Here is a 27,503-nt window from a genome sequence, read left to right on the forward strand (position 1 = left end):
AGTACTGTGCAATCAGGACTGTTTGGTATACTGGCAACATATGTTTTCATATGGCCACGTGTGAAGTTATGCATCAGGAGCAAAGGATGTAGGCCAGACTTCTGGATAGTGGATTCTATCCAGGGAAACTGTGACATGAAAAAGACATAGGAGATGGGAGGAAATAACCAGCTGAAAATAAACTCCTAGGGTGACCCTGTGGCCAAAGGGTTTAGTGCAATTGCTGTCTGTATAGAAAGAAAACTAGTGAGTAGAAATAGGTGGTGATATCCCATCTGTGTTTGTTATTGGTGCAACAGTTCTTAGCATACGGTGTTCACACGTCGATAGGGATGTTCAAAAATGTTGAAGGTTCAGAAGAACCACAGGTGATTAAAGGATCAAAAAAGATGCTTTATTGCAAGGGACTCAAGGTAATCTATCTGTTTAGCTCAGTGGTCGCCAACCAGTAGATCTCGAGCCACCAGTAGATCTCGGAGCGTCTTGGAGTCGATCCAAGGCTGGGGTGGGCGGCTGAGTGCCCGCGTGCATGCACATGTGCACCCCAGCCCAGTAGGTCAGTCCATGGGGGAGGGAAGTGGTGGGGGCTAGATTGAGGCCCCAGCAATGCAGGACAGTGCTGCTGAGGAGCCCTGTGAAATCCTGCTTGATGCAGCTACTTTGACACAAGACCAGTGATTACTACTTTTTGAATATAGTCTTCAACCAGTTGCCCACTCACTTGGAGTGAGTAATGGAGGCTTAGGTGAACCTATTTCCCTAGCTTGCTTTTGAGAATGTCATGAGACAAGGTCAAAGGAAATCCCATCCAAGCCTAATAGCCCACTGAAGACTATGGGATTAAGACATACTAGTTCCTTAGGCAACAGCCCATAAGGGAGTGATGTAGCTGGCATCACACACAGTCTGGATGAATAGGTACCTATTTACAGCTGGGTTAATTGGAGGCAGGCTTGGACAAAGGCAGGGCTTGAGCTCGTGCCTCTAAAACTAGCACAGTACCTTAAACACTGCCACTGCACCCCTTTCAACAAGGCCGAAAGTCAAGATGTATCATATCTGCTGCTTTCCTTTGCATAACAAAGGTCTGCTTTACTGTCATAAAGTGGAAACTTCGTTTGATACAACTTGTTCCTGATAAATCCTTGTTAGCTATTTCCTATGACCTTGTTGTCTACAAACGGATGCTTTATTATTTGTTCCAGTATCTTTCTGGGAACTGAAATTAGACTGAAAGATCTGTAATTCCCTGGGTCTTCCTCTTTCCCCTTTCTAAAGACAGGCACTATGTTTGCCCTTTTCCAGTCTTCTGGAGCTTCACCAATTCTCCATGAATTCTCAGAGATACTTGTTAATAGCTGTAAGATTGCTTTGGGCGGTTCCCTAAGTACTCGCGAGTGAAGTTCATCAGGAAGAGGTGACATGAAAGCATCTAACGTTTCTAAGTAGTTTCTAACCTTTTTCTTCCCTGTTCTACCCTGAGTACTTGCCCTAGATCACCAATGATGCTAACTGTACTATTCCTCTAGTCAACATTAGTCTGTATAATGAAGACAGAAGCAAAAATAGCATTAACCATTTGGTAGTGTTGAGGTGATGTGGTTGCCGTGATGGTCTGGTTCAAGTACTGGACCAATCTATTCAAGTACTTAGCTAGCTTCAAAGCTAGAAAGTTCTTCCTAATATTCAACCCAAGTCACTGCTGTTGCAATGCAAGGCCATGGAAGAAGGATTCTGGCTAATGAACCTGGTTTATAGAGAAGAACAGAGAAATAAGGAAACTGAACTGCTGTTTCCAAATGAAATTTCCTAATAGAAATGTTTCAACAGTTGGCAAAAGTGTTAGGGCATTTGGGTTTTTGACCAAAAGTTTAAATTTACAGTGGAATTAAATATTTTTTGCACAAGGCTTGTCTTTCCCAAAAAGCGCAATTTTCCCTTGCAAAATAGTATTGACAGATTTTTTTTTTAATCAACCCTTTTTCTCGATCCATATTTAGACACTTAAATAAAAAATTACGTATGGGTGTCTCAGGGGAGCTGGTTGTAGCCTTCTTGGTCTAAGGACATAGGCAGACAAGGTTCTTTGGGTAAATTTGATATCTTTTATTAGACCAAGTCACATAGCTGGAAAAATTCTTCTTTGCAAGCTTTTGGATACAAACACCCTTCTTCAGGCAGGGGACACAATTGCAAATGCCTCCTCTGCCTAAGGAAGGGTGTTTGTACCTGAAAGCTTGCACAGAAGAATTTTTCTAACTATTTGAGTTGGTCTAATAAAAGATATCAGATTTACCCAAAGAACCTTGTCTGCCTACATATGGATGTGTAATTATCCACATAGGCAGACAAGGTTCTTTGGGTGAATCTGATATCTTTTATTAGACCAACTTAAATAGCTGGAAAAAAAATGTTTATCAAACTTTTGGGTTTAAAAAAACCTTGTCAGGTTGAGGAAGTCTCTGCAGCTGGTGTGTGCTCTTCCTGGATGAAATGAATACTAAAGAAGCCAGAGGCTGGGCTGGTTGGCGTGCAAGACAGGCAGTCAGTGAAGATGTAAACTGAGGAGACAGTGGTCAGGCAGCTAATAATGCATCATATTTAGTCCATGATTTTTTGTATCCAGGAGGTTGATGAAGGGACGTTCATAGGCTCATCTCTCAGAAGTGTTTTGTAAGTCCCGTTTGAGGATTAGAACTGAGAGATTGGAGAGAGAGTGATTTTCTTGTGAGAAATGTGCCCCCACAGGTAATTGGGTATTCTTGTCTTTGATAGATTTCCAGTACGTTCATTCTGGTGTGCAGTTGTTGTTTGGTCTCTCCTCTGTATTTTCCATCAGGGCATTTGGCTCATTGGATGAGTTATATTACATTTCTGGAGGTGCAGCTGTAAGATGTAGGGATGCTGATGACTCTGTTGTGGGGTGTAATAATAGTGGGGGTGGTGGAGATGTGTTGGCAGTATTGCATTTCTTGTCATGGCACGGTCTGGATCCATTCAGTGTGTTCTGGGCCTTAGGAAGTTTGCTTCGAGGTGACGAGGTTAGCGAGGCTCAGTGCTTGTTTCGAGGCTAGGATGGGTGGTTCGGGGAAGATCTCTTTAGGAATAGGGTCTCTTACCTCATCACCAGAAGCAAACTTCCTACTATTTCCAACTATTTAGTTGATCTAATAAAAGATATCAGATTCACCCAAAGAACCTTGTCTGCCTATGTCCCTAGACCAACATGGCGACGACCTCCATCCCTGTAATTATCCACATAGAAGCCTAGCTTTGTGCAGTCAGATTTTAGAAAGTGTTGCTTCTGCCTTAAATTTTAACTTTTTATTTAAAATAGTAAGCCTTTGATAATTTTAGATATGATTTTGGGGCCTATGTATCTCTATATTTTATATAATTAAACAGTAGAACAAAAATATATTCTCATTCTTCCCCAGCCTGACCTAGTCAACTGTCCAAGCAAATGAACAGGACTCTTGTGAGCATTGGCAGAGGTAAGCTGGTATGAGAGCTGCTCATTCTTGTGCAGGATTCTTATGTGGCAGTGCAATGACTCAGTATTTGGGTTGTCAACACTGCAGGAGAATGTTTACATGCAAATAAATTTCCATTTTCTACAAAACCTAAGTTTTTGGCCTAAACTACCAAATGAAAGAATAACCTTTAACATATATGCATAGCACTTTTCATTTTCAAAATGATTTACAGACATTGGGCTTTGTTCATCCTTGCTGGAGAGGTAAGGATGAGGACAGGTAGCTATGCCAAGAGAGTCATTGGTCTTTATATGAGAGTAGCTTTCTTCATTTACAGAGAGGGCTTAATTGGAGTTCTGTTGAAACAGATTTGTTGTCTTGGGACTATTTTGAATCCATACCTCCAGTTGATGACCTAGCCACAATGTTTTTTTGGCTGGGCTAGCCTACTCTTAGGTTGCTGTCTCTGAGAAAGGAGTTGCACCTGGCTTGCGCCACTGTGAGCATGTCTACAAGTTCATTAATGTTCCTTAGACACTGCACATTTAGTTTTGTACTCACTTAATAAGTACTAACTAAATAAGTATAAACTAAATGTGCCGTACCTAGAGTTACTGCACAGTAGTGCCGGTGCACAGTTATTTAATGATGTTTACTGTGCATTAGCTTAATAACATTGCACAGTCAGCTATTAGGATGGTTTGTGCTGTGACGCACTACTGTGCAGTCAGTGTCTCTTATAGATGCGCTCAGTGAAACCCTTTTTGGGAGAGTTTCTATTGATAGATGCCACGCACTAGTTTACCTACATGCAGAAATCAGTGGAATCCCAGTGAAAACGGAGAACGTCATTGCAGATTCTGCAGGTGTGGAGTCCCACAGAAGACCATGGGGTTGTAAGGAGGTAACTGAGAAGAGATTTTATCTAATTGTCACAAAATTGATAATTAAGTTTAATTAAGAATGAAAAACCTGAGAAAGAGAGGTGAAATAACTGGCCCTAGGTAATAATGAAAGGATGGAACCAGGATTAGAATACCAAGAAGTTTTGATTGCTACTCTCATGTTCACGCCACTAGTGTAAACCTATAAACCGCGAAGCCCCATGGAAAATCCTGTCTAATACTGGCTGCCCAACAAGTTCATCAGTGTTTTGAGACTTCTCCATGACAACAAGTCAGCAAGGGTTTTCAGCAATGGGAATCAAACAGAACCATTTGAGGTGAAAACTGGAGTGAAGCAAGGTTGCGTCATCGCTCCAACTTTGTTTTCCATTTTAATCTCCACCCATGCACCTTATCGACAGAAAGCTCCCACCTGGAATTGAAATTGTATATAGGATGGGTGGAAGACTGTTCAATCCCAACAGACTCAAGTCCAAAATGAGGACCATGACAACATCCATAATGGAGCTCCGGTATGTGGATGACAATGCTGTCATTGCTCAATCTGAAACGGACCTCTAAACCATTCATAATGTATTCTCAGAAGTCTATGAGAGTATTGGCTTAACTCTAAACATCAAGAAAAAGCAAGTCCTTTACCAGCCTGCTCCAAATGGAGAAACAACCTCCCTCCCGGGCCATTCAAATTAATGGAGAATTGCTGGAGAACATGGATCACTTCGCCTATCTTGGCAGCCATCTTTCATCAAAGACAGACATCGATGTGGAAATGCAACACCGCTTGAAATGTGCAAGAGCAGCCTTTGGACGTCTGAGTAAGAGAGTCTTCTTAAATCATGACATCCTTGCTGAAACGAAGCTCTTAGTTTTTCAAGCCATTCTCATTCCAGCTCTGCTTTATGGCTCGGAAACTTGGACCACGTACAGAAGACATCTCAAGAGCTTGGAAAAGTACCACCAACGGTGCCTTTGCAAGCTCCTTCAAGTTAGCTGGGCGGATCGATGCACAAACATCACTATCTTGGCCGAAACAAATTCCAACAGCATTGAGGCCATGATCATCCAAAACCAACGTTGCTGGACACGTCATGTTGTTTGCATGCCTGACTTCCACCTTTCAAAGAGGATCTTTTTCTCACAGCGGAAAGAAAGTCAGTGAAGTAGTGGAGGGCAAAGAAAGTGCTTCAAAAACACCCCAAAGGCAAACATGAAGGGGTGTAACATCGACATCAACACTTGGGAGACTCTTGCTCAGGACCGACCAAAATGGAGGAAGGCTCTTTGGGAGGGACCTCAAAGCTTTGAAACAGCTTGTCGACAGGCAGAGGAGGAAAAGAGGAACAGGTGAAAAGAACATGAGAACATCTAATGCAGCAACACAGTGCCCATCCCTCCTGGAAACACCTGTCCTCACTGTGACAAGACATGTGGATCTAGAATTGGGCTATGGAGCCACCTGCGGACTCATTATTAAGATCCTTGGAAGATAATCTTACTTGTTTGCGAATGATCGCCTATCATCATCATCAGTGGGATGGGCTTACTAGACAGTTCTAGGTCTGCCTGTCAGCTTTAGTCATATTAAATATTAAACTCAACTATTTGGGGCTGTCTCTGAGTGGGTCCAATGTTGTGGTCATTTTTATGTTTATCTTAAACAACATCACAGGTTGTCACCAAAGGCGGTGTAGTCTCAGAGACCTCCGGTGCCGCATCCAACATCAATCATAGTCACCCACTGATTTCAGAAGTATTGCACTGGGCCTCAAACACAAGCTTCTAATAATCAAGTAAAAGGATTCAATACCTTAGTGGGTAACTGTGTAGAAAATTTAATCTGTGGCTCTACCACTAGAGTGAGATACATAGAACAGTGCATTTGGTATCTTCCCTGGCCACAGGAAGCTCATCTTAGGGGCCTGTGATCCACTGTAGTTCAATTCACAAATGTGCTCCTATTTGTACAAGCTGTCATCCTACGTTGACCTACTGACTGAACCTATAACAGTCAGAGTGTCTACTATTTCAACCACGGAAATGCCTTCTTTTACTGGTGCAGGGGTTTGGGTTGTAGCCATGTTGGTCTAAGGACATAGGCAGACAAGGTTCCTTGGGTGAATTTGATATCTTTTATTAGACCAACCCAAATGGTTGAAGAATAGTTATTAAGCAAGCTTTCGGGTTCAAAAACCCTTCGTCAGGCTAAGGAAGCTGCAGCAGTTGCTGTGTGCTCTTCCTGGATGGGATGAAAAGTGAAGAAGCCAGGGGCTGGGCTGGGGAGTCAGATGCCAGGCAGATTATAATGTATCAAAAATCCAATGTCTATGTTTAGTCCCTGATCTCTAGTATCCAGCAGGTTGATGAAATGGAGCTCATAGGCTCGTCTCTGGGAAGTGTTGTGTAAGTTTCCCTTGAGGATCAGGACTGAGAGACTGGAGAGAGAGTGGCCCTCCTGTGAGAAATGCGCCCCCACCGGTAATTGGGTGTTTCTGTCTTTGATAGATTTCCGGTGTGCATTCATTCTGGTGCGCAGTTGTTGTCTGGTCTCTCCTACATATCTTCCATCAGGGCATTTGGTGCATTGGATGAGGTATAAGGAAGTTTGCTTCTGGTGATGAGGTTGGCGAGGTTCGGTGCTTGTCTGAAGGCTAGGATGGGTGGCTCTGGGAAGATCTTTTTAAGAATAGGGTCTTTTTCTAATATGGGTTGCAATTTTTTGAGGATTTTCCGTACAGGTTCAAGGGATGGGTGATAGGTCATAACCAGCGGTGTGCGATTTGTGGGTGTTTTTCTTCTGTACTGCAGCAGTTCTTCACGTGGTATCCAGGTGGCTCTTTCAAACGTGCGATCTACCTCTCTGGAGGAGTGTCCTTGCTGGGTGAAAGCCTTTTTAAGATTGGTGAGGTGGCAATCCCGGGTGTTCTCTTCAGTACAGATGCGGTGGTATCTGAGGGCTTGGCTGTATATCACTGCTTTTTTGGTGTGTTTCGGGTGATTGCTGGTTCTGTGCAGATATGTATGTTGGTCTGTGGGTTTCTTGTATACTGTGGTCTGTATTTTACCCTTCTGGATACTGATCCTTGTGTCTAAAAAGGGGATGTTGGTGTTAGAGTATTCTAAAGAAAGTCGGATGGAGGGATGGTGACTGTTGAATTTCTGGTGGAACTCAATCAGAGATTGCAGGTTCTCAGTCCAAATGATGAAGATGTCATCAATGTATCTTGAGTATAGCAAGGGTTTGATGGTGCAGTTCTTGAGGAAGTCTTCTTCCAGGTGGCTCATAAAAAGGTTGGCATACTGTGGGGCCATTTTAGTGCCCATAGCTGTTCCCATCATCTGGAGGAAGTGTTGATTATTAAAAGTGAAATTGTTGTGTGTGAGGATGAAGTGTATAAGCTCAGTAATATCTTTGGGTCTGTATTCTGGGTTGTAATCTTGTTCCTGTAGATATGTAAGGCAGGCTTGGATGCCATCCTGGTGTGGGATGTTGGTGTATAGGCTGGTAACGTCCAGGGTGGCTAGGAGTGTGTTGCTGGGAAGGTGGTCTATGTTTTTAAGTTTCCGTAGAAAGGTTTGTTTACTTTTCATTCCATCCAGGAAGAGCACACACCAACTGCTGACACTTCCTCAGCCTGACGAAGGGTTTTTGAACCCGAAAGCTTGCTTAATAACTATTCTCCAACCATTTGGGTTGGTCTAATAAAAGATATCAAATTCACCCAAGGAACCTTGTCTTCTTTTACTGGTGACATTAAAAGATTTGTATCCTCTGCAGACCAGCTACTAGTGTGGGATGTACAATACGTATTTCCCCAAATGTTCCTTTGCCCTTCTCTAACCTATTGAGAGAGAAATGCAGCTTCTGTTGGCTGGACTATGACATTTGCTCACTATTTTTTATCTTCTTTCCTTGTATTGCTTACATCTCTATTTGTTTCTTGTCCTCTAGAAGCGTATATCAAATCTCCATGGTGACTGCCATCAGAGTACAGATTTCTTCTCTGGTTTAAGCACATCCAGAATGATATCCATCTGGTCCCATAAGACACCAAACTTGGCAACTATAGAAATTGATCTAAGAGAGCTGGTGCACTAGCATGATGTATAGTTTTTTTTAGTACTTCCCTTGCCTCTCCTCTGCCAGTACAACTGAAGATGCACAGAGTGGCTTGAACTGTCCTTTTAGCGCTCTTTCATCTAATATGATGATGATAAGACAAAAAATCCACATCAGCGGCTTTCAGCCAGGAGGAACACAGCCAGTAGTGGCTCTCAATATTATTAATATTTCAGTTAATTTATGTGTTAAAACTTGAAACAGCCAAAATAAAACACACGTCTGACTAATAAAGAGCAAATGATGTTCATAAAGAGTCTTAGCATTATTACGCTCCTGTCATTTTTAACCTTCACTTTCTATCCCCCAGTCCATTGTTTGTTACACCCACTTATGCCTTTTCTTAGAGTGTATGCTCTGTGGGGCAGGGACTGCCATTTTGTAGTCTTCCTTTCAGCCAAATATTAGCTGAGATGGAGAAGGTAAGGTTTTTTTACTATCATTGTAAGATGGATAAAATAGTCGGTTAAAAAGGAGGGGAAAAATTTAGATTGAAAGTGTAGTTAATCAGATTAGATAGGCTACTGTTTACACTCCTCATCAATTGGTTTGGGTCCATCCTCTCTAATATTTTCAATTTCATTAGTGACCTTGGTGCAAGAACAGACGTTCATGTACTTATGATACTTGGAGATGACACAAAGTTGAGAGATAGTGCCAATAATGAGGCGGCCTGGATTGTTACATAAAATAACTTTGTGGATTGGAAAAAGGGGAATGGTATAAAATTTAATACTTCAAAAGTGCAAAGTCATGCATTTAGGGGCTTATTCAAGAACTTGTCTGCTATAAATTGGGGTGTCATAGATTAGAGATGACAGAGGGATCTGGATGTATTGGGTGAAGGTACAATAACCCAATCACCACCAGTGTAATATGGTTGTGAAACAGGTTAGTGCAATTCCATGAATTTATTAGGTGGGGTATTTTTAGTAGAGACAGGGAAGCATTAGTACTATTGTATGAAGCATTGGTAAGCTCTGATTTAGAATATCATGCATAGTTCTGGTCATTCATATTAAAAAAAAAGATTAATTTAAGGTGGAGCAGGTGCAGAGAAGAACTAAAGGGATGATTAGGGAAATGGAAAACTTATGAGGGGAGAGTAAAAGAACATTGCTTGCTTAGCTTAGCAAAATATAGGTTGAGTGGGAGTATAATTATCCTTTATATACATAGATTGGATGGGTCAATAACAAGGAAGGACAATAGCTGTGTAAGTTAAAAGATAATACCGATGCAAGATCAAATGGCTATAAATTAATCAAAAGTAAATTTAGGCTGGAAATTAGAAGAAGTTTCTAAATATTAGTAGAATAAAGGTCTGGAATGATCTTCTGTGCAAAGCAGCAATGGCAAGGGACCTGAATTGCTTCAAGTCTGAGCTGAGTAAATTGATGGAAAGGAAGGCATGATAGGACAGGTATGACGGAGAGGTCTGGCTAGGGGGTTTTGCCCCTTGTGAGGGGCACTGGGGCAATTTTACTGGGCATCTTCTTCCAGGGAGGAGATGCCCAGGACACTTGATGCCTGTGGGATTTTAGGGTGTCCCCACTGAGGAGCTGCTGGAAGGCATGTCTGACTGGGGGTGTCCTCCCCACATTGATGAGCACTGGAGACAGGTCTGGGTGGCGGTAGGTCCGACTAGGGATTTCTTGCCCCACTAAGGGGATGTCTGACAGGGGATGTCTTCCCCAGTGCAGAGTAGGTATGATGGGGGTCATTGAGGATCCCTGGGGACAGGTCTGATTTGGGGGGGTCTCCCTCTGTCAATGACACTGGGGGCAGGTCTGACTGGGGGTAGGTCTGACTAGAGGGGTACTGGGGGAATGTCTGACTTGCTGGGGTGGGGGGGGAGTCCCCTCCATTGAGGGGGCAGTTTTTAGGGAATCACGCCCCTTGAGGTCACTGAGAAGGGCGGTGCTGGCTGGGAGTCGGTCTGACGAGGGGTGCTTTGCCCCTTGTAGGGAGCGGGTGCAATGGGGTACAGGTCCTAAAGGGGGTGATTCCTCCCCACGGAGGGTCTCTGAGAGCAGGTCCAACACGGCATGTGGCCCTCCAGTCAGGAGCAGGTTTGATTGGGGCGTCTCCCCCCATGGAGGGTCTCTGAGGGCAGGTCCCACAGGGCATGTGACTCCCTAGTGAGGGGCAGGTCCAACTGGGGGACTCTCCCCCATATTGAGGGTCACTGGGGGGAGGTCTGATGGGGCTGATCTCCCCCTAGGAAGCCACTGGTCTGACTGGGGTGTCTCCTCCCATTGAGGGTCTTTGAAGGGGAGGTCTGACGGGGCGCATCTCCCGCAGGGAGGGGCAGGTGTGACTGGGGGTGTCTCCATCCCATTGAGGGTCACTGGGGGGAGGTCTGATGGGGCTTATCTCCCCCTAGGAAGGCACTGGTTTGACTGGGGGTGTCCCCCTCATTGAGGGTCTTTGAAGGGGAGGTCTGACGGGGCGCATCTCCCCCAGGGAGGGGCAGGTGTGACTGGGGGTGTCTCCATCCCATTGAGGGTCACTGAGGGGAGGTCTGTGGGTGGGGGTATTCCCCCATTGAGGGTCTTTGGAGGGGCACCCCTCCCCGAGGAGGCACTGCCCGTGGGCCGGCGGCGGAGCACGAGCGGATCCTGCGGGAGATCGAGAGCACGGACACGGCCTGCATCGGCCCTACGCTCCGGTACCGCTCCCCTGCGCGCGGGGTCAGGCGCTTCTTGTCGGGCTGTGGTGCCAGCTCTCCCCCCCTGTGGGGCGGGGATGTGAGGAAGGGTCCTGAGGGGCGGGGGGTGACAGGCCTCTTGAAGCCGCTCGTGGTGTAGGGTCCCCCGGGGCCGGTTTTGGGCTGAGCTGGAGGGCGCGGGGGGTGTGTGGGTCGCCCCCAGCCCGTCGCGGGGCGAGGGGTGCGGGTCACCCCCTGGCCCACAAAGCGGGGCCGGGCAGCCTTCTCCCCCTCAAGCCGCGGGCGCCGTCTCCAAAAGTGTCCGATCCACCCCGGCGTGAGGGCTTCGCCTGCGTCCGTGTCCTTGGGATCGAACGACTGCTTTTCTCGCATTCAAGAGTGGGGTTTTTTGGGGTGGTTTGAGGTGCGATTTAACGTTCCCAATTCAACCGATTTATATTTTTCAGCCCACCCCTTCAGGAGTGTGTGTTTGTGCGGGCGTTTGCCCTTCGATGGAGCCGGCGGTCGTGTTTGTGCGCGCGTTTGCCCTTCGATGGAGCCGGCTGTCACTTTTGGATGTGGTGCTTGTGACAATGTGTATAAATAGGAAGGATGTGGAGACTTGACCACACGCCCCAGAATCTGCGGGAAAGTTGTTGTTGTGTTTTTTGTTGTTGTTGTTTTGTTGCAAGTATTATCTCGGCTTTGTTTTGCCCAAAAATAAAAAGCATGACTAATTGCAAACGGGTACAATTACCATCCTGATGATGATATGAGTTAATGCTTCTGTTGGGTTAATGGAGCCTTTGTTCTCTTATTAAACACCCTTTGCCAGCGGTTCTTGCGAGTACCCTCTTTCATTGGGAAGAGCTTTTTGCTTTAATGTGTGTAGCTGCTGACTTTTTTGTGTGCGTTTCCTCTCTCGGGTGGAGATGAGCATGGTTACAGGAGTGCTGATGTTACTGATGGCAGACGAGGTTCCTTGGGTGAATTTGGTATCTTTTATTCGACCAACCCAAATAGTTGGAGAATAGTTATTAAGCAAGCTTTCGGGTTCAAAAACCCTTTGATGCGTGCCCTCCCCCTCGCTCCCCGTCACCACGCTGGACTCATTTCTCCAAGTCTAGGTGTAGTGTTTCATCCTTCCAGTTTTTTCTTTGTGATGCAGTTTACGATTTTGCAGCAGTGATTTCTGCTGCATTGTTAATTTGGAAGACACGATAGTGATCTGTGAAGTCAAAACCTGTTTCACATGAGAGATCACCTCTCTCTCTAAATATATTCTTCTTGGCTTAAAGATCAAGTAAATGATACCCATCTGGGGCCTGTTCGTCTTATCCAGTTTGCACATCATGCACACACCTGGCCTCATAGAAACAGATTATACATTTTTACAAGTAAAATATCAGTTGCTCCCTCCAAATAAACCCTCTGTGTAGCTGATGAGCACAGAAGTCTGTTCTGATTAGCTTGTGGGATGCTAATGATACGATAGGCAGCTGATATTTATTATCCACAGTGTTCAAGGTCCATCAGGGCAGTACATTTTTTTTTTTTTTTTTTTTTTTAACATTTGCCGCCTCAAAACCTAAATTAATTATGTTACCAAAAACTTATTGTTTTTAAAACTCTTCTTACCTGCCCCCCCCCCCTTTTTCTACAGGTTTTAATTTTTACTTTTGTAATGAGACTAACTAGCTTTTGTCAGTCACAGTTTTCTCTTTCTCTGTTGAGTTTGGGATTTTACTGCTACATGATATTGTAGATGGAACCATTTTTCTAAAAGATTGCCACTTATCCAAGTATTAGATTTTTAGTCTGCCCGTGTCCTTTTTAGAAGTAAAAAAATTATGTTGGGAGCTGGATCTTTTTTAAAATGAATTAAATTGACACCAAAAAAAAAAAAAAAAAAGAGGAGAGGGTGGCATGCCTAGGAATCATCTGTCCATTGACATCAGACATAAGGTTGTGGTTTTTTGCTCTGTAAAATGTACTACAGGAGATTTTAAATTTCCTAATTTTGATGTATTCAGCAGAGGACAAATCAGGCATCAGACTCTAGGCATATCTTTGAACTTTTCTACCATGAATCTGCAACTGTCTTGAAGCTAGGGGAGGGGAGGTCTCTAGTTTTGATATTTCCTGTTTAAATATGATTGCTGTGGAAGTGATTCTAGCCTGTTTGTTTTTTCCTAATTAGGTAGGGAGGGACTTTTTTTTTTCTTTCTTTCTCTCTTCTTTTTATTTTTTTTCTTATTTTACTTCCCTGCTCCAGAGAGCTTAGTCTAAACTCTACATAAAGCAAACATGCTACATGGGGGAGCCCAGAGAAATGGATGTAAATGAAGTGACTCATTTCTTGTGGACATCATGGAAGAAGTGTCTTCCGGAGTCAGACTAGTCTGCCTTCTAGGAATAGCAGTTTCATAATGTGCTTTAGATGCAGAATCCCTTCTGACGCTGTAGGAAATAGCACTGAAATCCTGCTAGCAAGAGGGGCTTGTCTTCACAGAGTTGCAATATTTATTGTTTAATTGTCCTGGTTTCTGGTTCATCATAGATAAAGGATATGCTTGCCTGGTGTGACTATAATCTTAATGGTGTAAAAGTGCTGATGCTCCTGCTTGTTGGCATTTAATGAATGGTTGTGGTAACTAGCTCCTAAGCACTATCAGAGCTCATTGTGCTAGATGCCGTGTAGTCATCAGACAAGCTCTTTGGGGAAGGAACCATGCTTGTAATCTATATTAAATGAGATCTGCCAAATGCGAATGGAGTTTGAGGAAGCATTGACACAGTATTGGTCTTTGTGATAGGCCACAGTCCATGCATGCCAGTGGCTCTATCATGATCAAATTCTTATAATAGGCATGATGGCAAGGGAAACTTTTTTTTTTTTCTTCATGGAGAATAAGGAGTGATTGCACTTGTTTGTGGGAACTTCCACCCAGGTGTGAGGGGAAGCATGGGAAGAAAACACAAAGATACTTGCTGGCTTGTTTGAAAATTGGCTGATGGGGACTGATCAGAGGTGAGCATTGCTTTTAAAGATACGGACTAAGAGACAACTGCTATGGTGGCCCTGGCAGGTAAGAGGGACCCAATGCAGCAGTATAGAGAGACAGCACCAGTTTGATTCCTTTGAAAAAGCTACGTGATGGCACCTTCATACCACTTCAGAACAAAATCTGTGTTGACCAGCTGCTTTTATACCTTAACAGTTGTTTCTAGTGGAGTTCTGATTCTCATGTGACTGTCTTCCAGGCAACTCCCTTTATTTGCAGGAGTTGGTCTATAAATATTTGCAAGTAAAAACCTTACTCAGAAGGACTAGTCAGCTGCTAGCTCAACTTGCCTCATCTACGCGACTGCTGTGGTTCTTTTGAATATAATGTTGTGTGTGTTGGTGGGTGGGAAGGAGGAGCTGTGTGGTTTTTTTTGAGGTTTTTTGTTTTTGGGGTTTTTTTTTTCTGGCAGAGCGATAACCCCTCTATAGGAGAGGGGGTGCAGGCATGGGAGGGACATCACGGCAGAGGACGGGGATCTCTTTTGGGTGAGGGCAGGGGAGTGAGGGTGGGTAAGCTGGAATTGGGGAGAGTAGGAAAAAGTTTCTTAATATCTGCATGTAAATGGTGGTTGGCTTGGAGGGTTTGCTTTTGTGGGTGTTAGGCAGGGAACATAAACCAATGTTATCAGATCCTTGTCCAAGAGCCTTTGGATACCACTGGAATAAGGAGAAGGAATTTCAGGATGTTTCTCCTCTGTTCAGTCTCAATATTTCCTTTTGCTAATTATATCATAGCATTCCTAATCATGCTTCTTCGTACAAACCTAGGTTCTCAAAGATCTTCCATTACTGTAGTACGTGACTGATAACCTGCTCGGTAAAATGCCTTGTTGTCCTAAAATTCTCTCCAGGCTAATCTGTTGTGTAGAAGTCTTCCCCATAATCAGTGCACTGATTGATTTCTTCTTCCTTTTTTGTATTTGTTGCATTTTAGTAAATCCATCTTAATGCAAGGAAGGTAAATCTAGATGCAGGTTCACCAAAACAGTACAGAGAACAACTGCTGCCTCCCTCTCTGGTAATGGGGGGATGGCTCTGCACATCCTGATTTAAAATTATAGTTGCTCTCTCTCCTTTTAAAAGAAAAAAAAATCATCTTGCCTTGCAAGCTCATACCTGACTTTCTGTCCATTATCTCTTCTAAATGTCTTTCAGCATTACTGTGTTCCCAGTGTCTCCCTTGCATTTAAATGTGTTTGGATAGTTCTTTTGTATGTTTGCATGGTTATATTATCTTTTTTTTTTCTTTAAAGCTGTATCTTAATTCTCACTTTATTTTTCTTGTGCATATCTTTATTAGTATTTGCACATCCTCCACAGTATTATATAATTTTTTTTATCACTGCATGGTTTACTCCCTCTTCTAGATTCCTAATAAATGATTCATGGGTTTGATAGAGATTAGGGCTGGAAGGGACTATTAGATCATTGTAGTCTGACTTCCTGTATATCACAGGCCAGTAGATTTTTAACTAGTTTCCCCTGTATTGAGCCCAAATAACTTGCTTTTTAGAAAGTGATTGTAGACAAACTCTTCTGGATTTGAAGATGCCGAGGGCTAGAAAATCCACCACTTCCTTTAGTCTGTTCAGGTGGTTAATCACTGTTAACAAGTAGTATCTTTCCCCCTGACTTGAATTTTTTGGCTTTCAGCTCCAAGCCATTGGTTTTTGTTGTGCATTTCTCTGCTAGGCTGAAGAACTGTTCAGTAATTGGTGTTACTGTGAAAGTGCTTCTCCATTGTAATCAAGTTGCATCTTAATCTTTTTGATAAATTATACAGATTGAGCACTTTGTCACTGTAATGCAGTTGTCCTTGGATTGTTTTTGTGGCTTTCACGTACATCCTTTCTAATTTTAATTTTTTTTTTTTTTAATTTTGATTTCAGCACTGAAAACTTTCTCACTTCAGTCTCAGCACCACTGTAGGCAGGGACAGAAGTTCCTCCTTATCCCTCTGTCCTGTTCTTTACCATTCTGCCTATCTGTCATCTGGAAATTATTTCAGAAGTGACTTTGTGTACTCCAGATCATTAGTGGAATAGTGTTGGGCCTATTCCATTTCCATGTGGAGAGAAAGCCACTAGAACTTTGTCCCTTTGACGACAATGTTTTGAGATTTACCAGTTAATCTATGTAGCATGTGCTTTGATATTGTATAGTATTAGCTTTTTAATTGAAATGTCATGTAATAGGGTTTAAGCCCATGGTTTTCAATTTTTTTAGACTTGAGGCACCCCCTGGAAAAATGCCAGCTCTTAGTTTTCACTCTTTTTGTAATAGAAGAATGGCTTTTTTGTTGGTAAGAACTTGGACCACAACAGGTTGGAATATTTTTGAACACTGGATTCCGGTATGAAAACTCTAAGTTTCTTGTGAACCAGGTTTGCACACCTAACAGTGCTAACATTATGTGGCATTCCACAGCACCCTTGAAAGGATCTCAAGGCACTCGGGGTGCTGTTGCACTCTGGTTGAGAATCACTGGTCTAAAATGATTAAATCTGTGCAGTACTTTAACCAAATCCGTAATCTCACCAGAGAATGAAATCATGCATGTTTGTCGAGACTGTGGTTTTTTTTTTTTTTGTTTACATAAAATCATCTTGGTTGCTATTAAACATTTTTAATAATCTAATTAACTCATATCGGCTTTTCCATGAAGTTACCTGGGATCGGTGTCAGACAAACTGGCATTTAGTTACCTGGATTCTCCCTCGCCCAATGTGATATGCTAATATAGTATTACCGGAGTGATGTTAACATTTGTCTGGCTTCTGGAATTTCCCTGGTATTCCAAGATTTAGTTAAACTTAACAGGAGCACGTTGGAAATCTCAAGTCAACTCACTTGGGTCTCTTGGGTTCAAGTTATTTAGGCCTACTGTCTTTAAAAATGTTTTAGTCCTTAACAACCTTGATGGACTGAGAAGTACTTGGTCTCTCAGGATGTATTCATTATCTTGTTTCTTTCCAAATACAGCAGAAATATAAGGAATGCTTCTGTCTCATTTGTGTTGTGCTTTACTGTTTTGATTTAGTAATTATAATATTGCTAGGACTTCTTTTATTCCTAATCCACTAAAATACAATCTCTTTGTCTTTGCCAGAGGCATCTTCCCCTTATTTTTAGCTTCCCTTGTCAATTAGGATTAGTAGTAAGACTGGTAGTTACTAGTATCTCTTCAGAATTCAGTATATTACTTTACATTAAAGGAGTCGAGGCAGAATGGTAATTTTTTATAGATTGACTAATTTGGAGAGGCGTAAGCTTTGGTAAGCAACTTCTGCCTAACTTCAGGCTAGCATGGCTATCTGCCTCCCATTGCTTTACGTGGTTATTTATCATCCCCCCACTCTTTTAAGTCCACACATGTTTCTTTTGTCAACTGGAATAATTTTACTTGCAACTATAATCAAGTTTTCCTTGCAAAACTTGTTTTTCATATAAGTGCCTTTATGTTAAAACAAATCCTCCTCAAGTGCCTGATAAAGCCTACAAACATTTAGGGATGAGGACATAGCTGACACGGCAGAACTGCTGTTTATCATGGTGTTCATAATTTTTTCTGATCTTATACCCCCCTCCACCATTAGTTTCTCATCTTTACTTGGCTTCTAAGTGTTTATGGGGCAGAAAACGCCCTCTTGTTATGTGTCTGTCCAATGCAAAGCATAATGGATGCTGATTCCTGGTTGTGGCTGCAGACCTATACCTGGGTGCAAATTTGCCCAAGACTCTTGATCTATACTTTTTCCCTAACAAGGGGTCGTATGGCCTGGGACACTGTTTTATTAGTGTCTTCTGTGGTTCTGAGCAAGTTAAGACCAAAAAATATCAAACAAGGCCTCTGTTCTTGTGTGTGCCAGTTTGTAGGTGCCCACTCTGGAAGTTTTTGGGCTTCATTTTTGGAAGTGCTCAGCATCTCCAACTTGGCAATAAGAATAGTGGGTTCTTATCATTCCTGGTCATTGGGCCCAACGAGTCTTGGGTTAAGGAGTCAAGGATGGAAGCAGTGTAAATCGGAGAAGAAAATATTGGCCTAATTGTTCTCTCTCCATCTGTAAAAATGTGGCTATAGTAATAAAAACAGGCTATTTGACTAGCTCTTCTGCTCTTAACTCTGAGTTTGGAGTGAGTGCGACACCCTCAGACTAATATTTGGGCTATTTCAGCATCTGGTTATGGTCCTCCCTGGTGGTCTGTTCTCCAAATGATAGTAGCTTAGGGCTGATGCACTCTGACCTCTCTCTGCTGCCCCATCATGTCCTCTGCCTTGGGCTGATCTGTCGGTAGTTCCTGGACCTGGTATGACTCCCCTGAGAAATACCCACCCCAGCTGCTTGTGCTATGCAGGAGGGCTGGAAAGCAGCCGAGAGTGCCTTAAAAATGCTGTTGAGATGATGGCTGCGTAAATCTATTTTTGCTGTCTGTCACGTCTTTAAAATTTTTGTCTTTGTATTAGAAACCTTCTGACCACTTATTTTAGACTCTAGGGAATAATGTTTCTCATGTGATGGTGAGCAGGCTAAGTCAGGCCTATTCCTTCAGAATTACTTCAATTAAAAAAAAAAAAAAAAAAATACAAGCTGCCTCTAGAGGAATCTGTCATGGAGATGCAGCCCAGACTGTCTAGACACTAATTTTTGTCCATTGAGCTAGCTCAGGAAGCTGCTCGTAACAACTGTAAATTGTCTTTTAATATAAGATGAAGAGAATCCTTGAGAACATCTTTCAGCCCTTTCCTCTGCCACCTAGATGGGGAGAGTGTAATCTTGTGAAAATGAGACTGCTCCAGCCTTTGCCAGTGCTCTCATGCCCATAATGAAGTCTTTTAAAAAAGACAATTTAATGCAAGTCCACTTGAAGAATGGTTAACGTTGCATTCTGCTAATGTCCTGTACAAAATGCTCTTGTAGCAAAAAAAGCATCAGCAGCTGCACTAATTCCGATACCTGTACTGCTCTTCCTCTAGCTCTAGGAGTGCATGTAAATGCATTGGCTAGGCTTAATTAGTACTGTATAGTGTTGTTCCTGGAGTGTTGTCTATTGTATAATTGCCTTTGCTCTTGCAGTTCTGAGTCCTAATTCTGCAAACACCTCTGTGCTGGTAAATTGTTCTCTCTCTAATAATAATGTATATTTTTAAATGTATTTGCATGCTATAGGGGCTCCGTTCAGGGTAGAGGGCTGTCCAGACAGCGGTTTGCAGGAATGGGACCTTAGTTTTCCTACAGACTGTGTTAGCTTCCTCCTCAGACTCGCAGAAAGCAAGTTCCTTTCTAGAATTAAATTCACTAGCACCAGTCACCTCTGTATAATGTGCCTAACTTGCCCCTTGAGAGTAATCAGATACCGGTTCCTATGTTTGAGGCCTGGAAGTGGCTGGACCATTCTTCAGAGGCTGTTTTTTCTCTTAAGACCAAATCCACTGAGTTGCTGGTTTTTTATTTGTGTGTTAGGCTCTGGATGCATCTTGCTGCTTATAATAAAACAAATGGTGCTAGTAGTATGGTACCACTATTTTCAGAGATGCAGTCTTATTACTGTAACTATGAAGTAGGCTAATGTACAACTTGCCTCTCAGTAGTTCTGGGATTGTGGGTATGTTGAGGCTTCATTTTGGGGGTGGGTGGGGGGGTGGGGATTTTTTTTTCCGGTGATTTACTGTTTGTCGTGAACCGTTGATTGACTTGCTTTTATTATGTGTGGTAGTGGTCTGAATTGAACTAAATGAATCACAGGGCTTGGAGTAAATACGTTTGGCTTCATCTTTCCTGGCTCAGCTACTGACTTGTTGGTTGACCTTGGCATGGTCATGACACTGCTGTGCTTCATTTTTCCTCTTTAAAATATAAATTGCTACCCTTCTTAGGGGTGCTGTGAGGGGACGAAAGGTGCCTTTGAAATAGAAGCTAGTTACCACACGGGCTGGATTTCTTTTGTGACCCTTGTGCTGGTGGGGTGGGAGGACAGGTATAGCTTTGCTAGTGTTGCTGCTATATTGCTGCTTCATACTAGTCCCATAGTCTGTTTTCATTGCAGGTGGGTTGGCAGTCTTTCATCTTGAGCTCATGATCAGCCAGATCCTTAGGGATCAAGGTGGTATTGCAATATGGGAGATGTGTTCAAATAGCATCTTTGTGCAGTTTCTGGGTGCTGGTGGACATGGCCACCTCAATGACTTGGATTTCTAGGATCTTATAACAAGTGGTATTGCTTGAACCCTTCCTTCCCCTGGCCTTTCTAACTAGGGGTTGGTCTTCCCTTCTTGCTCGTCCAACAGCTGTTCATCCTGTGGACAAGCAAGCTCTCATGGTGATCTTTTTTCTTGCAGATATGATCCTGAGGTCTTCTGAATTGGTAGTATGCCTAGTTTTCTGGATTCCTCTAGTCTTTGTAGGTATAAAGTGACATTTCATGCTCTCTGTACTTCATTTTTTTTGTTACTAGGCCATGTGTGTGCTCCTATTACTTACTATAATTTACCACTGCATTTAGGAGTTCAGGTTCTGGACCAGGACCCATTGTGGTGTAGGTACTGTACAGATGTAGAGCAAGATGATGCCCCTTTCCTGAAAGGTCTTGCATCCAAAGTAGCAGGTATTATCTATTTTATAATGGGGGTATGGCTTTTGGAAGTTGCCAGGTAACATCAGCTGAGGATCAAGTGCTTAATATTTCATAGCTCTCATTTTAGGAAACATTGCTTGGTGATATATCTAATGCATTGTCTTTTAAGTCTTTCTTTTCCTCTTAAGAGTCTGGGTATGCCACATGCATGGCCTTTGGGAGCTTGTCTAGGAGTGGACAAATTGATGTTGAATTTAAGTTGCTTGATTGGGTCAGGAGGACTTTCTGGTGGACAACAGTTTTGCCTTGTGAAACTTGCTGCAGTGCAACTTTTTGGTCTCTTCCAGGCTTGCAGCCCGGGGTGCAAGCGGCTGAGCAGTGCCCCACGAGCAAATCTGACGTTACATCTTCTGGAGAACTGACAGCTGGCTGGTTCTGATTTTCTCCTGTGGCTCAGGTGGGCAAATCCATCTGGTTTGTCAGGCAGTCAAGGATTAAAATGTCACTTGTCCCAAGAAAAGGTGCTTTTTTTTTTTTTTTTGGTGGTTGTCCCAGGCAGCTCTGATTAACAATTTCCTTCGTCCTGGCTTCCAGCAGGGTGCAAGTCTGCTTCACACAGTTATCAGGGCAGCTGGAGTGAATTGAAATTAAGTAAGGGAGTATTGTGCCTGTGAAGACTGCTTTCAAGGGCACTCTAAAATGATTATCTGTCCGAGTTGGCAAACTGCATATTGTTGGCTGTGAATGCCCTAATTCTCTTGTGACTGAACAGGACTTTCACAATGATGGTTCTGCTCCTTGATCTGAACGCTCGGGGTTTGGCTGCCTGTTCTGGGTGAACTGATAGTAACCTCTCATCTGCACATGATTTTTTTTCATGCCCTTCCTCTTCTGAGCAGAAGCCCAGCATTAGCTGAATGCAGCCAAGTCATTGTGCAAGGAGCTCAGTAGGTACTTCTTGCTTTAAAAAGAATGCTGATAGCATGTTGCATAAATTTTAAAATGTTTCTCCAGAATTTGCTCCTGTAGTCAGCTGCAGACCAGGTGCTTTGTCTCGCACGGCGCTGCCCTGCCCAGGGTTTTGGATGCTGTATGATGACTTTTGTGGGAGGGTGATTTATTCATAGCTGTGTGCTAACTTCTGACGTGGCTGTCCTCCCCCGGACCCATGCTAGCACTTCCCTTGCAACCCAGAGGAGTTTTTTGTCTGCAATGAAATAATTCCCCTCTCTACCCCTCTTTCACCTGAGCAGAAATACTTTTTTCCTACATACTACTGATAAGCGGAGAATGTAACCATCCCATTTCATAAATCAGTTGGTTCTGACAGGCACGAAGGGCTGAGGATGCAGCTGCTTCTGTGACTTGGTCCTTGGCTGCTTTTGATCATCTCCTGTTTTTTGGGTTTTTGTTTTTTTTTTTTTTTTTTTTTTTTTTTTTTTTTTTTTTTCTAACAGTGAGAGTCTGTGAACAAGCCTCCTCCCCATTGTCCAGTGTCATATGTGGATAAGTGATCCATCAGCTTTGCATCCAGCCCTAAACCTCTGTGAAGCTCTTTTATCGAGGGAGCAGAGGCATAGGTGGGAAAGCACAAAGTTCAGTGGTGTTTTTCCTTTCCTTTGCATTCTGCTAGGAGGTGAATGGCTCCTGATTTTCTAGATCTGCTACCAACAAGAGGTGGCTAGGGGAGAGAGGAGGCCTTTGATAGTGGCTGTGGCTGCTGTCTTGAGTTAAGTCTGCACCTGTCGTTGGGGCACAAATGGAGAGCCGTGCTGATTTGCAGTAAAGCAGGTCCTGTACAACTGCTGCTGCTCAGTGGCATCTACTAGGAAGCTGACAGATGGCTAGATCTTTGTTTCAAACTTGCATCAGGCAGGCCAGATGTTGTCGTGCTCAGGATACGGAAGTGTAGAACAACAGCCTGTCCACCAGACTGTAAGGGGCTGTTACTTGCCCAAAGTAGGGCAAGTGCTGTTTGGCTGTCCCAGGTGAGGGTGAGGGAATGTCTGACACTTTTTTTTCCTTGAGCCTTCCTGGTGGGATTTGCTTTATGTTGGGTCTGGGCTCATGGCTTGCAGGTTTAATATGCTGGTAGACAGTGTCTGATGAAAGCTTTCAGGTTGTGGCTATAGCTTATAATAAAAGAAAACTGTTTTTAATCCAAGTTTCATGTTCTTTGACTGTTCTTCTTGGTCCTTTGAGCTCTTTACTTTCTGTTGTCATTCATTTCATCCGACCCCTTGTTGTCAAATGTGGAATTGCTCCCTATAGGATATCTAGCTCTTTTTGCTCTTCTATATCTTTTTAAGAGGATGTTAATCACAAAATGTTAGAAAAGTAGGGCTAGAAGGGACCTCCAAAAGTCACCTAGTCCGACACCCTGCCTGAGGCAGGATCATCCCTATCTAAACCATGTTATAGAAATCCATTGTCCAACCTAGTAGCAAAACCACACAGTGAGCCCTGACATGGCATAAGGCACAACACCTGCACCTACCACAGGTAAAGCAGGGGGAACAGTGGCCAAGGTCCTGCTGCTGTGAAGGCTGTTTAAAATATGCTCAATGGATCCAAGGAAGAGGGCCATGTTTCCCGCTAAAGAGGAAGGTAAATACCCCCACAGTCAATACCACAAGGTAAAACTCCTTCTTGATCACAGATACGGCGAGAGCTCTGACCCTGAGCAGAGGGGCAAGACCCTCTAGCCAGGACCCTCCTGGTTTAAGCCCCAGCAGGAGCATTGGCACAGCCCATTCAAAATTCCTGGCCTGGGCTGTAGCAGCCCTCAGTGCTTCTGAGGAAGGTGCAGTCCCTTCTGCCCACCTCTCCTCCTACCCCCCAAATGTGTAGCAAAAGGAGGAGGAAAAAATTCTTTCTCATCCCTGTGTGGCAGCCAGCAAAGGCCTGTGGGAAATTCCCATAGTAGAGCATAGGCATAGCTACTTCTAGATCATACCTGACTCCTGTTTGTCCAGCAGCTTCTTCTGAAGCAACTTTAATGATGGCAATCCCAAAGTTTCCCTAAGCATTTATTCTGCTACCTCACTCTTCTACCAGCAAAGAAGTGTTTCCAGGTATCCCTTTCAAACCTGCTTTGCTGCAACTTCAAGCCCTTGGTCTGCATCCTGCTCTCTGCAGCAAGAGGGAAAAGGTGTTTTCCCTCTTTTTTTGGCAGCCCTTCAGATATTTGAAGACTGCTATCATGTCCACACTTAAGTATCTTTTCTGCATGCCTGTTTCCCTCAGCCTCTCCATGTATGACTTGCTTTCCAAGCCCTTTATCATTTGTGTTGCCTGCATCTGGACTCTTAACTTGTCCATGTCCTTCTTTTAAAATGTGGAGCTCTAAGCACCTAACCAGCGCCAGGTAAAGAGGCACTGTCTCTTCCTGTGTCTTGTACCTAATGCTTCTATTGATGCATACCAAAACCATATTCACTTTTTGTGCACTTAAGACTGGTATTGCGTGTCAGATCTACCAAAACTTCCAGATCTTTTTCCCATAGTGCTGACATCCAGCCAGGTGTTGCTCATCTTGTATTTGTGGTTTTGGTTATTCTTCCTAAGGTGTAGCTCCTTGCATTGGCAGCACTGAACTGCATCTTGTTAGCTCTGGTGCAGCTTTCCAGTCTGTCAGGATGCTTCTGAATTGTGCTCCCATCTCCAGCATGTTTGCAGTCCTTCCCAGTTTTGTGTTGCCTGCAAACTTGCTCAAGAAGCACCCTATGCCAGCATTCAAATCTATTAATTAAACATACTGAGCAGCGCTGAACCTCCTGCCAATCTGACATGGACCCGTTAATTACCCTTTGCTTGAGCCTATTGAGCCAGTAATCTATCCACATAATATAGTACCTTTATCTAGCTCATGTTTCTCCTGTTTGAGAAGCTCACTTGGGACCTGGTCAGAAGTGTTGCTGGAGTCCAGATGCATTATGTGCACCGCATTCCCTTCATCCACCCAAGTAATTGCTTTGTCAAAGGAAATCAAATTTTTTACACTATTTATTCTTAGCAAGTCCATGCTGAGTGCTTGAGATAGGTTTTTCTTCCTCCAGATGCTTGCAGATGGACTTCCTTGTGATATGCTGCAGTACCTACCTGGGAACTGAGGTGAGGTTAACTGGTCTATAGTTCCTTGGGTCCTTCTTTTTGCTTCTTTTTACAGGGGCACTAAGTTGGCTTATTTCCAGTCTTCTGCTACCTCACTTGTCTTCAATGACTTCATGAACATTCATAGATGTTGGGGTCAGAAGGGACCTCAATAGATCATCGAGTCTGACCCCCTGCATAGGCAGCTTGGGAGCCTGTTCCAGACCTTGGCCACCCTAACTGTGAAGAAGTTCTTCCTAATGTCTAGTCTAAATCTGCTCTCTGCTAGTTTATGGCCATTATTTCTTGTAAAGCCTCACCAATTCCCTTCTGTGCCCCCGTGATGAACTTATAGGCAGTCACAAGGTCTCCTCTCAACCTTCTCTTGTGGAGGCTGAAAAGGTCCAGGTGCCCCAGTCTCTCCTCGTAGGGCTTGGTCTGCAGGCCCTTAACCATATGAGTGGCCCTTCTCTGGACCCTCTCCAGGTTATCCACATCCCTCTTGAAGTGCGGTGCCCAGAATTGCACGCAGAACTCCAACTGCGGTCTGACCAGTGCTGGATAGAGGGGAAGTATCACCTCCTTGGTTCTGTTCGTCATGCATCTGCTGATGCACGATAAAGTATCGTTAGCTTTTCTGATGGCTTCGTCACACTGCCGACTCATGTTCATCTTGGAGTCCACTAGGATTCCAAGATCCCTTTCCACTTCCGTGCCACCCAGCAGGTCATTCCCTAGGCAGTAGGTATGCTGGACATTTTTCCTCCCTAGATGCAGCACTTCACATTTCTCCTTGTTGAATTGCGTTCTGTTGTTTTCTGCCCATATGTCCAACCTGTCCAGGTCTGCTTGTAGTTGTTCCCTGCCCTCCGGTGTCACCACCTCTCCCCACAGTTTTGTGTCATCCGCAAACTTGGACAGAGTACGCTTCGCTCTCTTCTCCAAGTCGCTGATGAAGACATTGAAGAGTATCGGTCCAAGGATATTATTGCCAAGTGTTATGTGATCACCTTTTCCAGTTCCTTCAGTACCCCAAAATGGAGTTCAAAAGTCAGCAGGGCCTGATGCATTCATTCATAAAAAGCATCTGCATGAAGCATAACATCAACTAAACAGCCTGTTAAGAAATAAACCTCATGCTGAGCTTTCCTTGCATGCATGTAGACAAACTGAAGAGTCCAGTGGAGGGCAACAAAAATGGTGAGGGGGCTGGTGGACTTGGAGAGGCTGAGGGAACTGGGCTGATTGAGTCTGCAGAAGAGAAGACCGAGGGGGTATTTAATAGCAGTCTTCACCTCCCTGCAGGGGAGCTGCAAAGAGGATGGAGCTGGACTGGTTCTTGGTGGGGGCAGGTGGCAGAACAAGGAGCAATGGGCTCAAGCTGCAGCAAGGGAAGTCGAGGGTGGATATTAGGAGAAACTTTCTCACTGGGAGGGTGGTGAAGCACTGGAATAGGCTCCCCAGAGAGGTGGTGGAGTTTCTATTCTTGGAGGTGGTTAAGACCCAGCTCAACAAAGCCTCGTCTGGGATGGTGTAGTTGGGGCTGGTCCTGCTTGGAGCAGGGGGTTGGACTAGATGTGACCTCCTGAGGTCTCTGCTAACCCTCATTGTCTAGGACTTGATGTAGGGTAAGAACAAAACCGCATGTTCGGCCTTTTCAACGCACTTGCGCAATGACCATGATACTGTGCTATAAAGTCATTTAAAACATCTTAAAAGTGACGACAGCCCCTGTTAAAGGGGTCTGAAAGAACAAGCCAACACGCATCCTTTTCCATTTTACTTCTCTGACATTAGCTCTTTCAATGAGACCAGTTTACCATTTGTGCAAAGATGAAGTAACATCCTTGTCAAAAAATGCCCCATGTTGGGCTGTCACAGTGTACTCGGCAGGGCATCAACTAAAACATATTCATAGAATCATAGAAGTCGGGATAGAAGGGACCCTGTAGATCTTCAAGTCCGACCCCCCTGCCTGGGCAGGAAGAAAACTGGGCTCAAGTGACCCCAGCCAGGTAGGCATCACGCCGCTTCTTAAGGACCCCCAGGGTAGGAGCCTTATTCTTTGTTATCCTGGGGGGTGCTAGGGGAAACAAGGTCTCCCCCAAACCCTTCTGGTCCCCCCCTTGTGAGTTTATAGACAGTCAGCAGGTCCCCCCTCAGCCTTCTCTTGTGAAGGCTGAACAGGTTCAGGTCCTATAGCCTCTCTTTGTAGGGTCTGCCCTGCTGTCCCTGGATCATGTGGGTGGCCCTCCTCTGGACCCTCTCCATGTTGTCCACATCCCTCTTGAAGTGAGGTGCCCAGAACTGGACACAGTACTCCAGCTGCGGCCTGACCAGTGTCGCGTAGAGGAGGAGGAGGAGGATCACCTCCTTGGCCATACTTGAGATGCACCTATGGATGCATGATAGGGTCCGGTTAGCCCTGCCGACCGAGACCTCGCATTGTCAGCCCATGTTCATCTTGGAGTCAATGATGACTCCAAGATCCCTTTCTGCCTCCGTGCTCTCGAAGGGAGTTTCCCATCTTTATATGTGTTTTGCCGGTTACTACTACCCAAATGCAGCACCCTGCACTTGTCTGTATTGAAACGCATCCTGTTTTTGTTAGCCCACCCTTGCA

General features: G+C 44.1%; 1 protein-coding gene across 1 annotated transcript in view; it reads left to right on the forward strand.

Moving 5' to 3' along the window:
* Nucleotides 1–5,090: 5,090 nt before the first annotated feature.
* The window catches only part of EXOC6B (exocyst complex component 6B), a 197,696-nt gene continuing 175,283 nt past the window's right edge, over nt 5,091–27,503 (forward strand). Inside the window, exons 1-2 of the mRNA XM_014518640.2 lie at nt 5,091–5,196; nt 11,082–11,169. Coding sequence (XP_014374126.2) covers nt 5,091–5,196; nt 11,082–11,169 — 194 coding nt within the window. The remainder of the gene's footprint in view (nt 5,197–11,081; nt 11,170–27,503) is intronic.

The sequence above is a fragment of the Alligator sinensis genome, unplaced genomic scaffold, assembly GCF_000455745.1.
Source record: "Alligator sinensis unplaced genomic scaffold, ASM45574v1 scaffold12_1, whole genome shotgun sequence".
NCBI lineage: Eukaryota > Metazoa > Chordata > Crocodylia > Alligatoridae > Alligator > Alligator sinensis.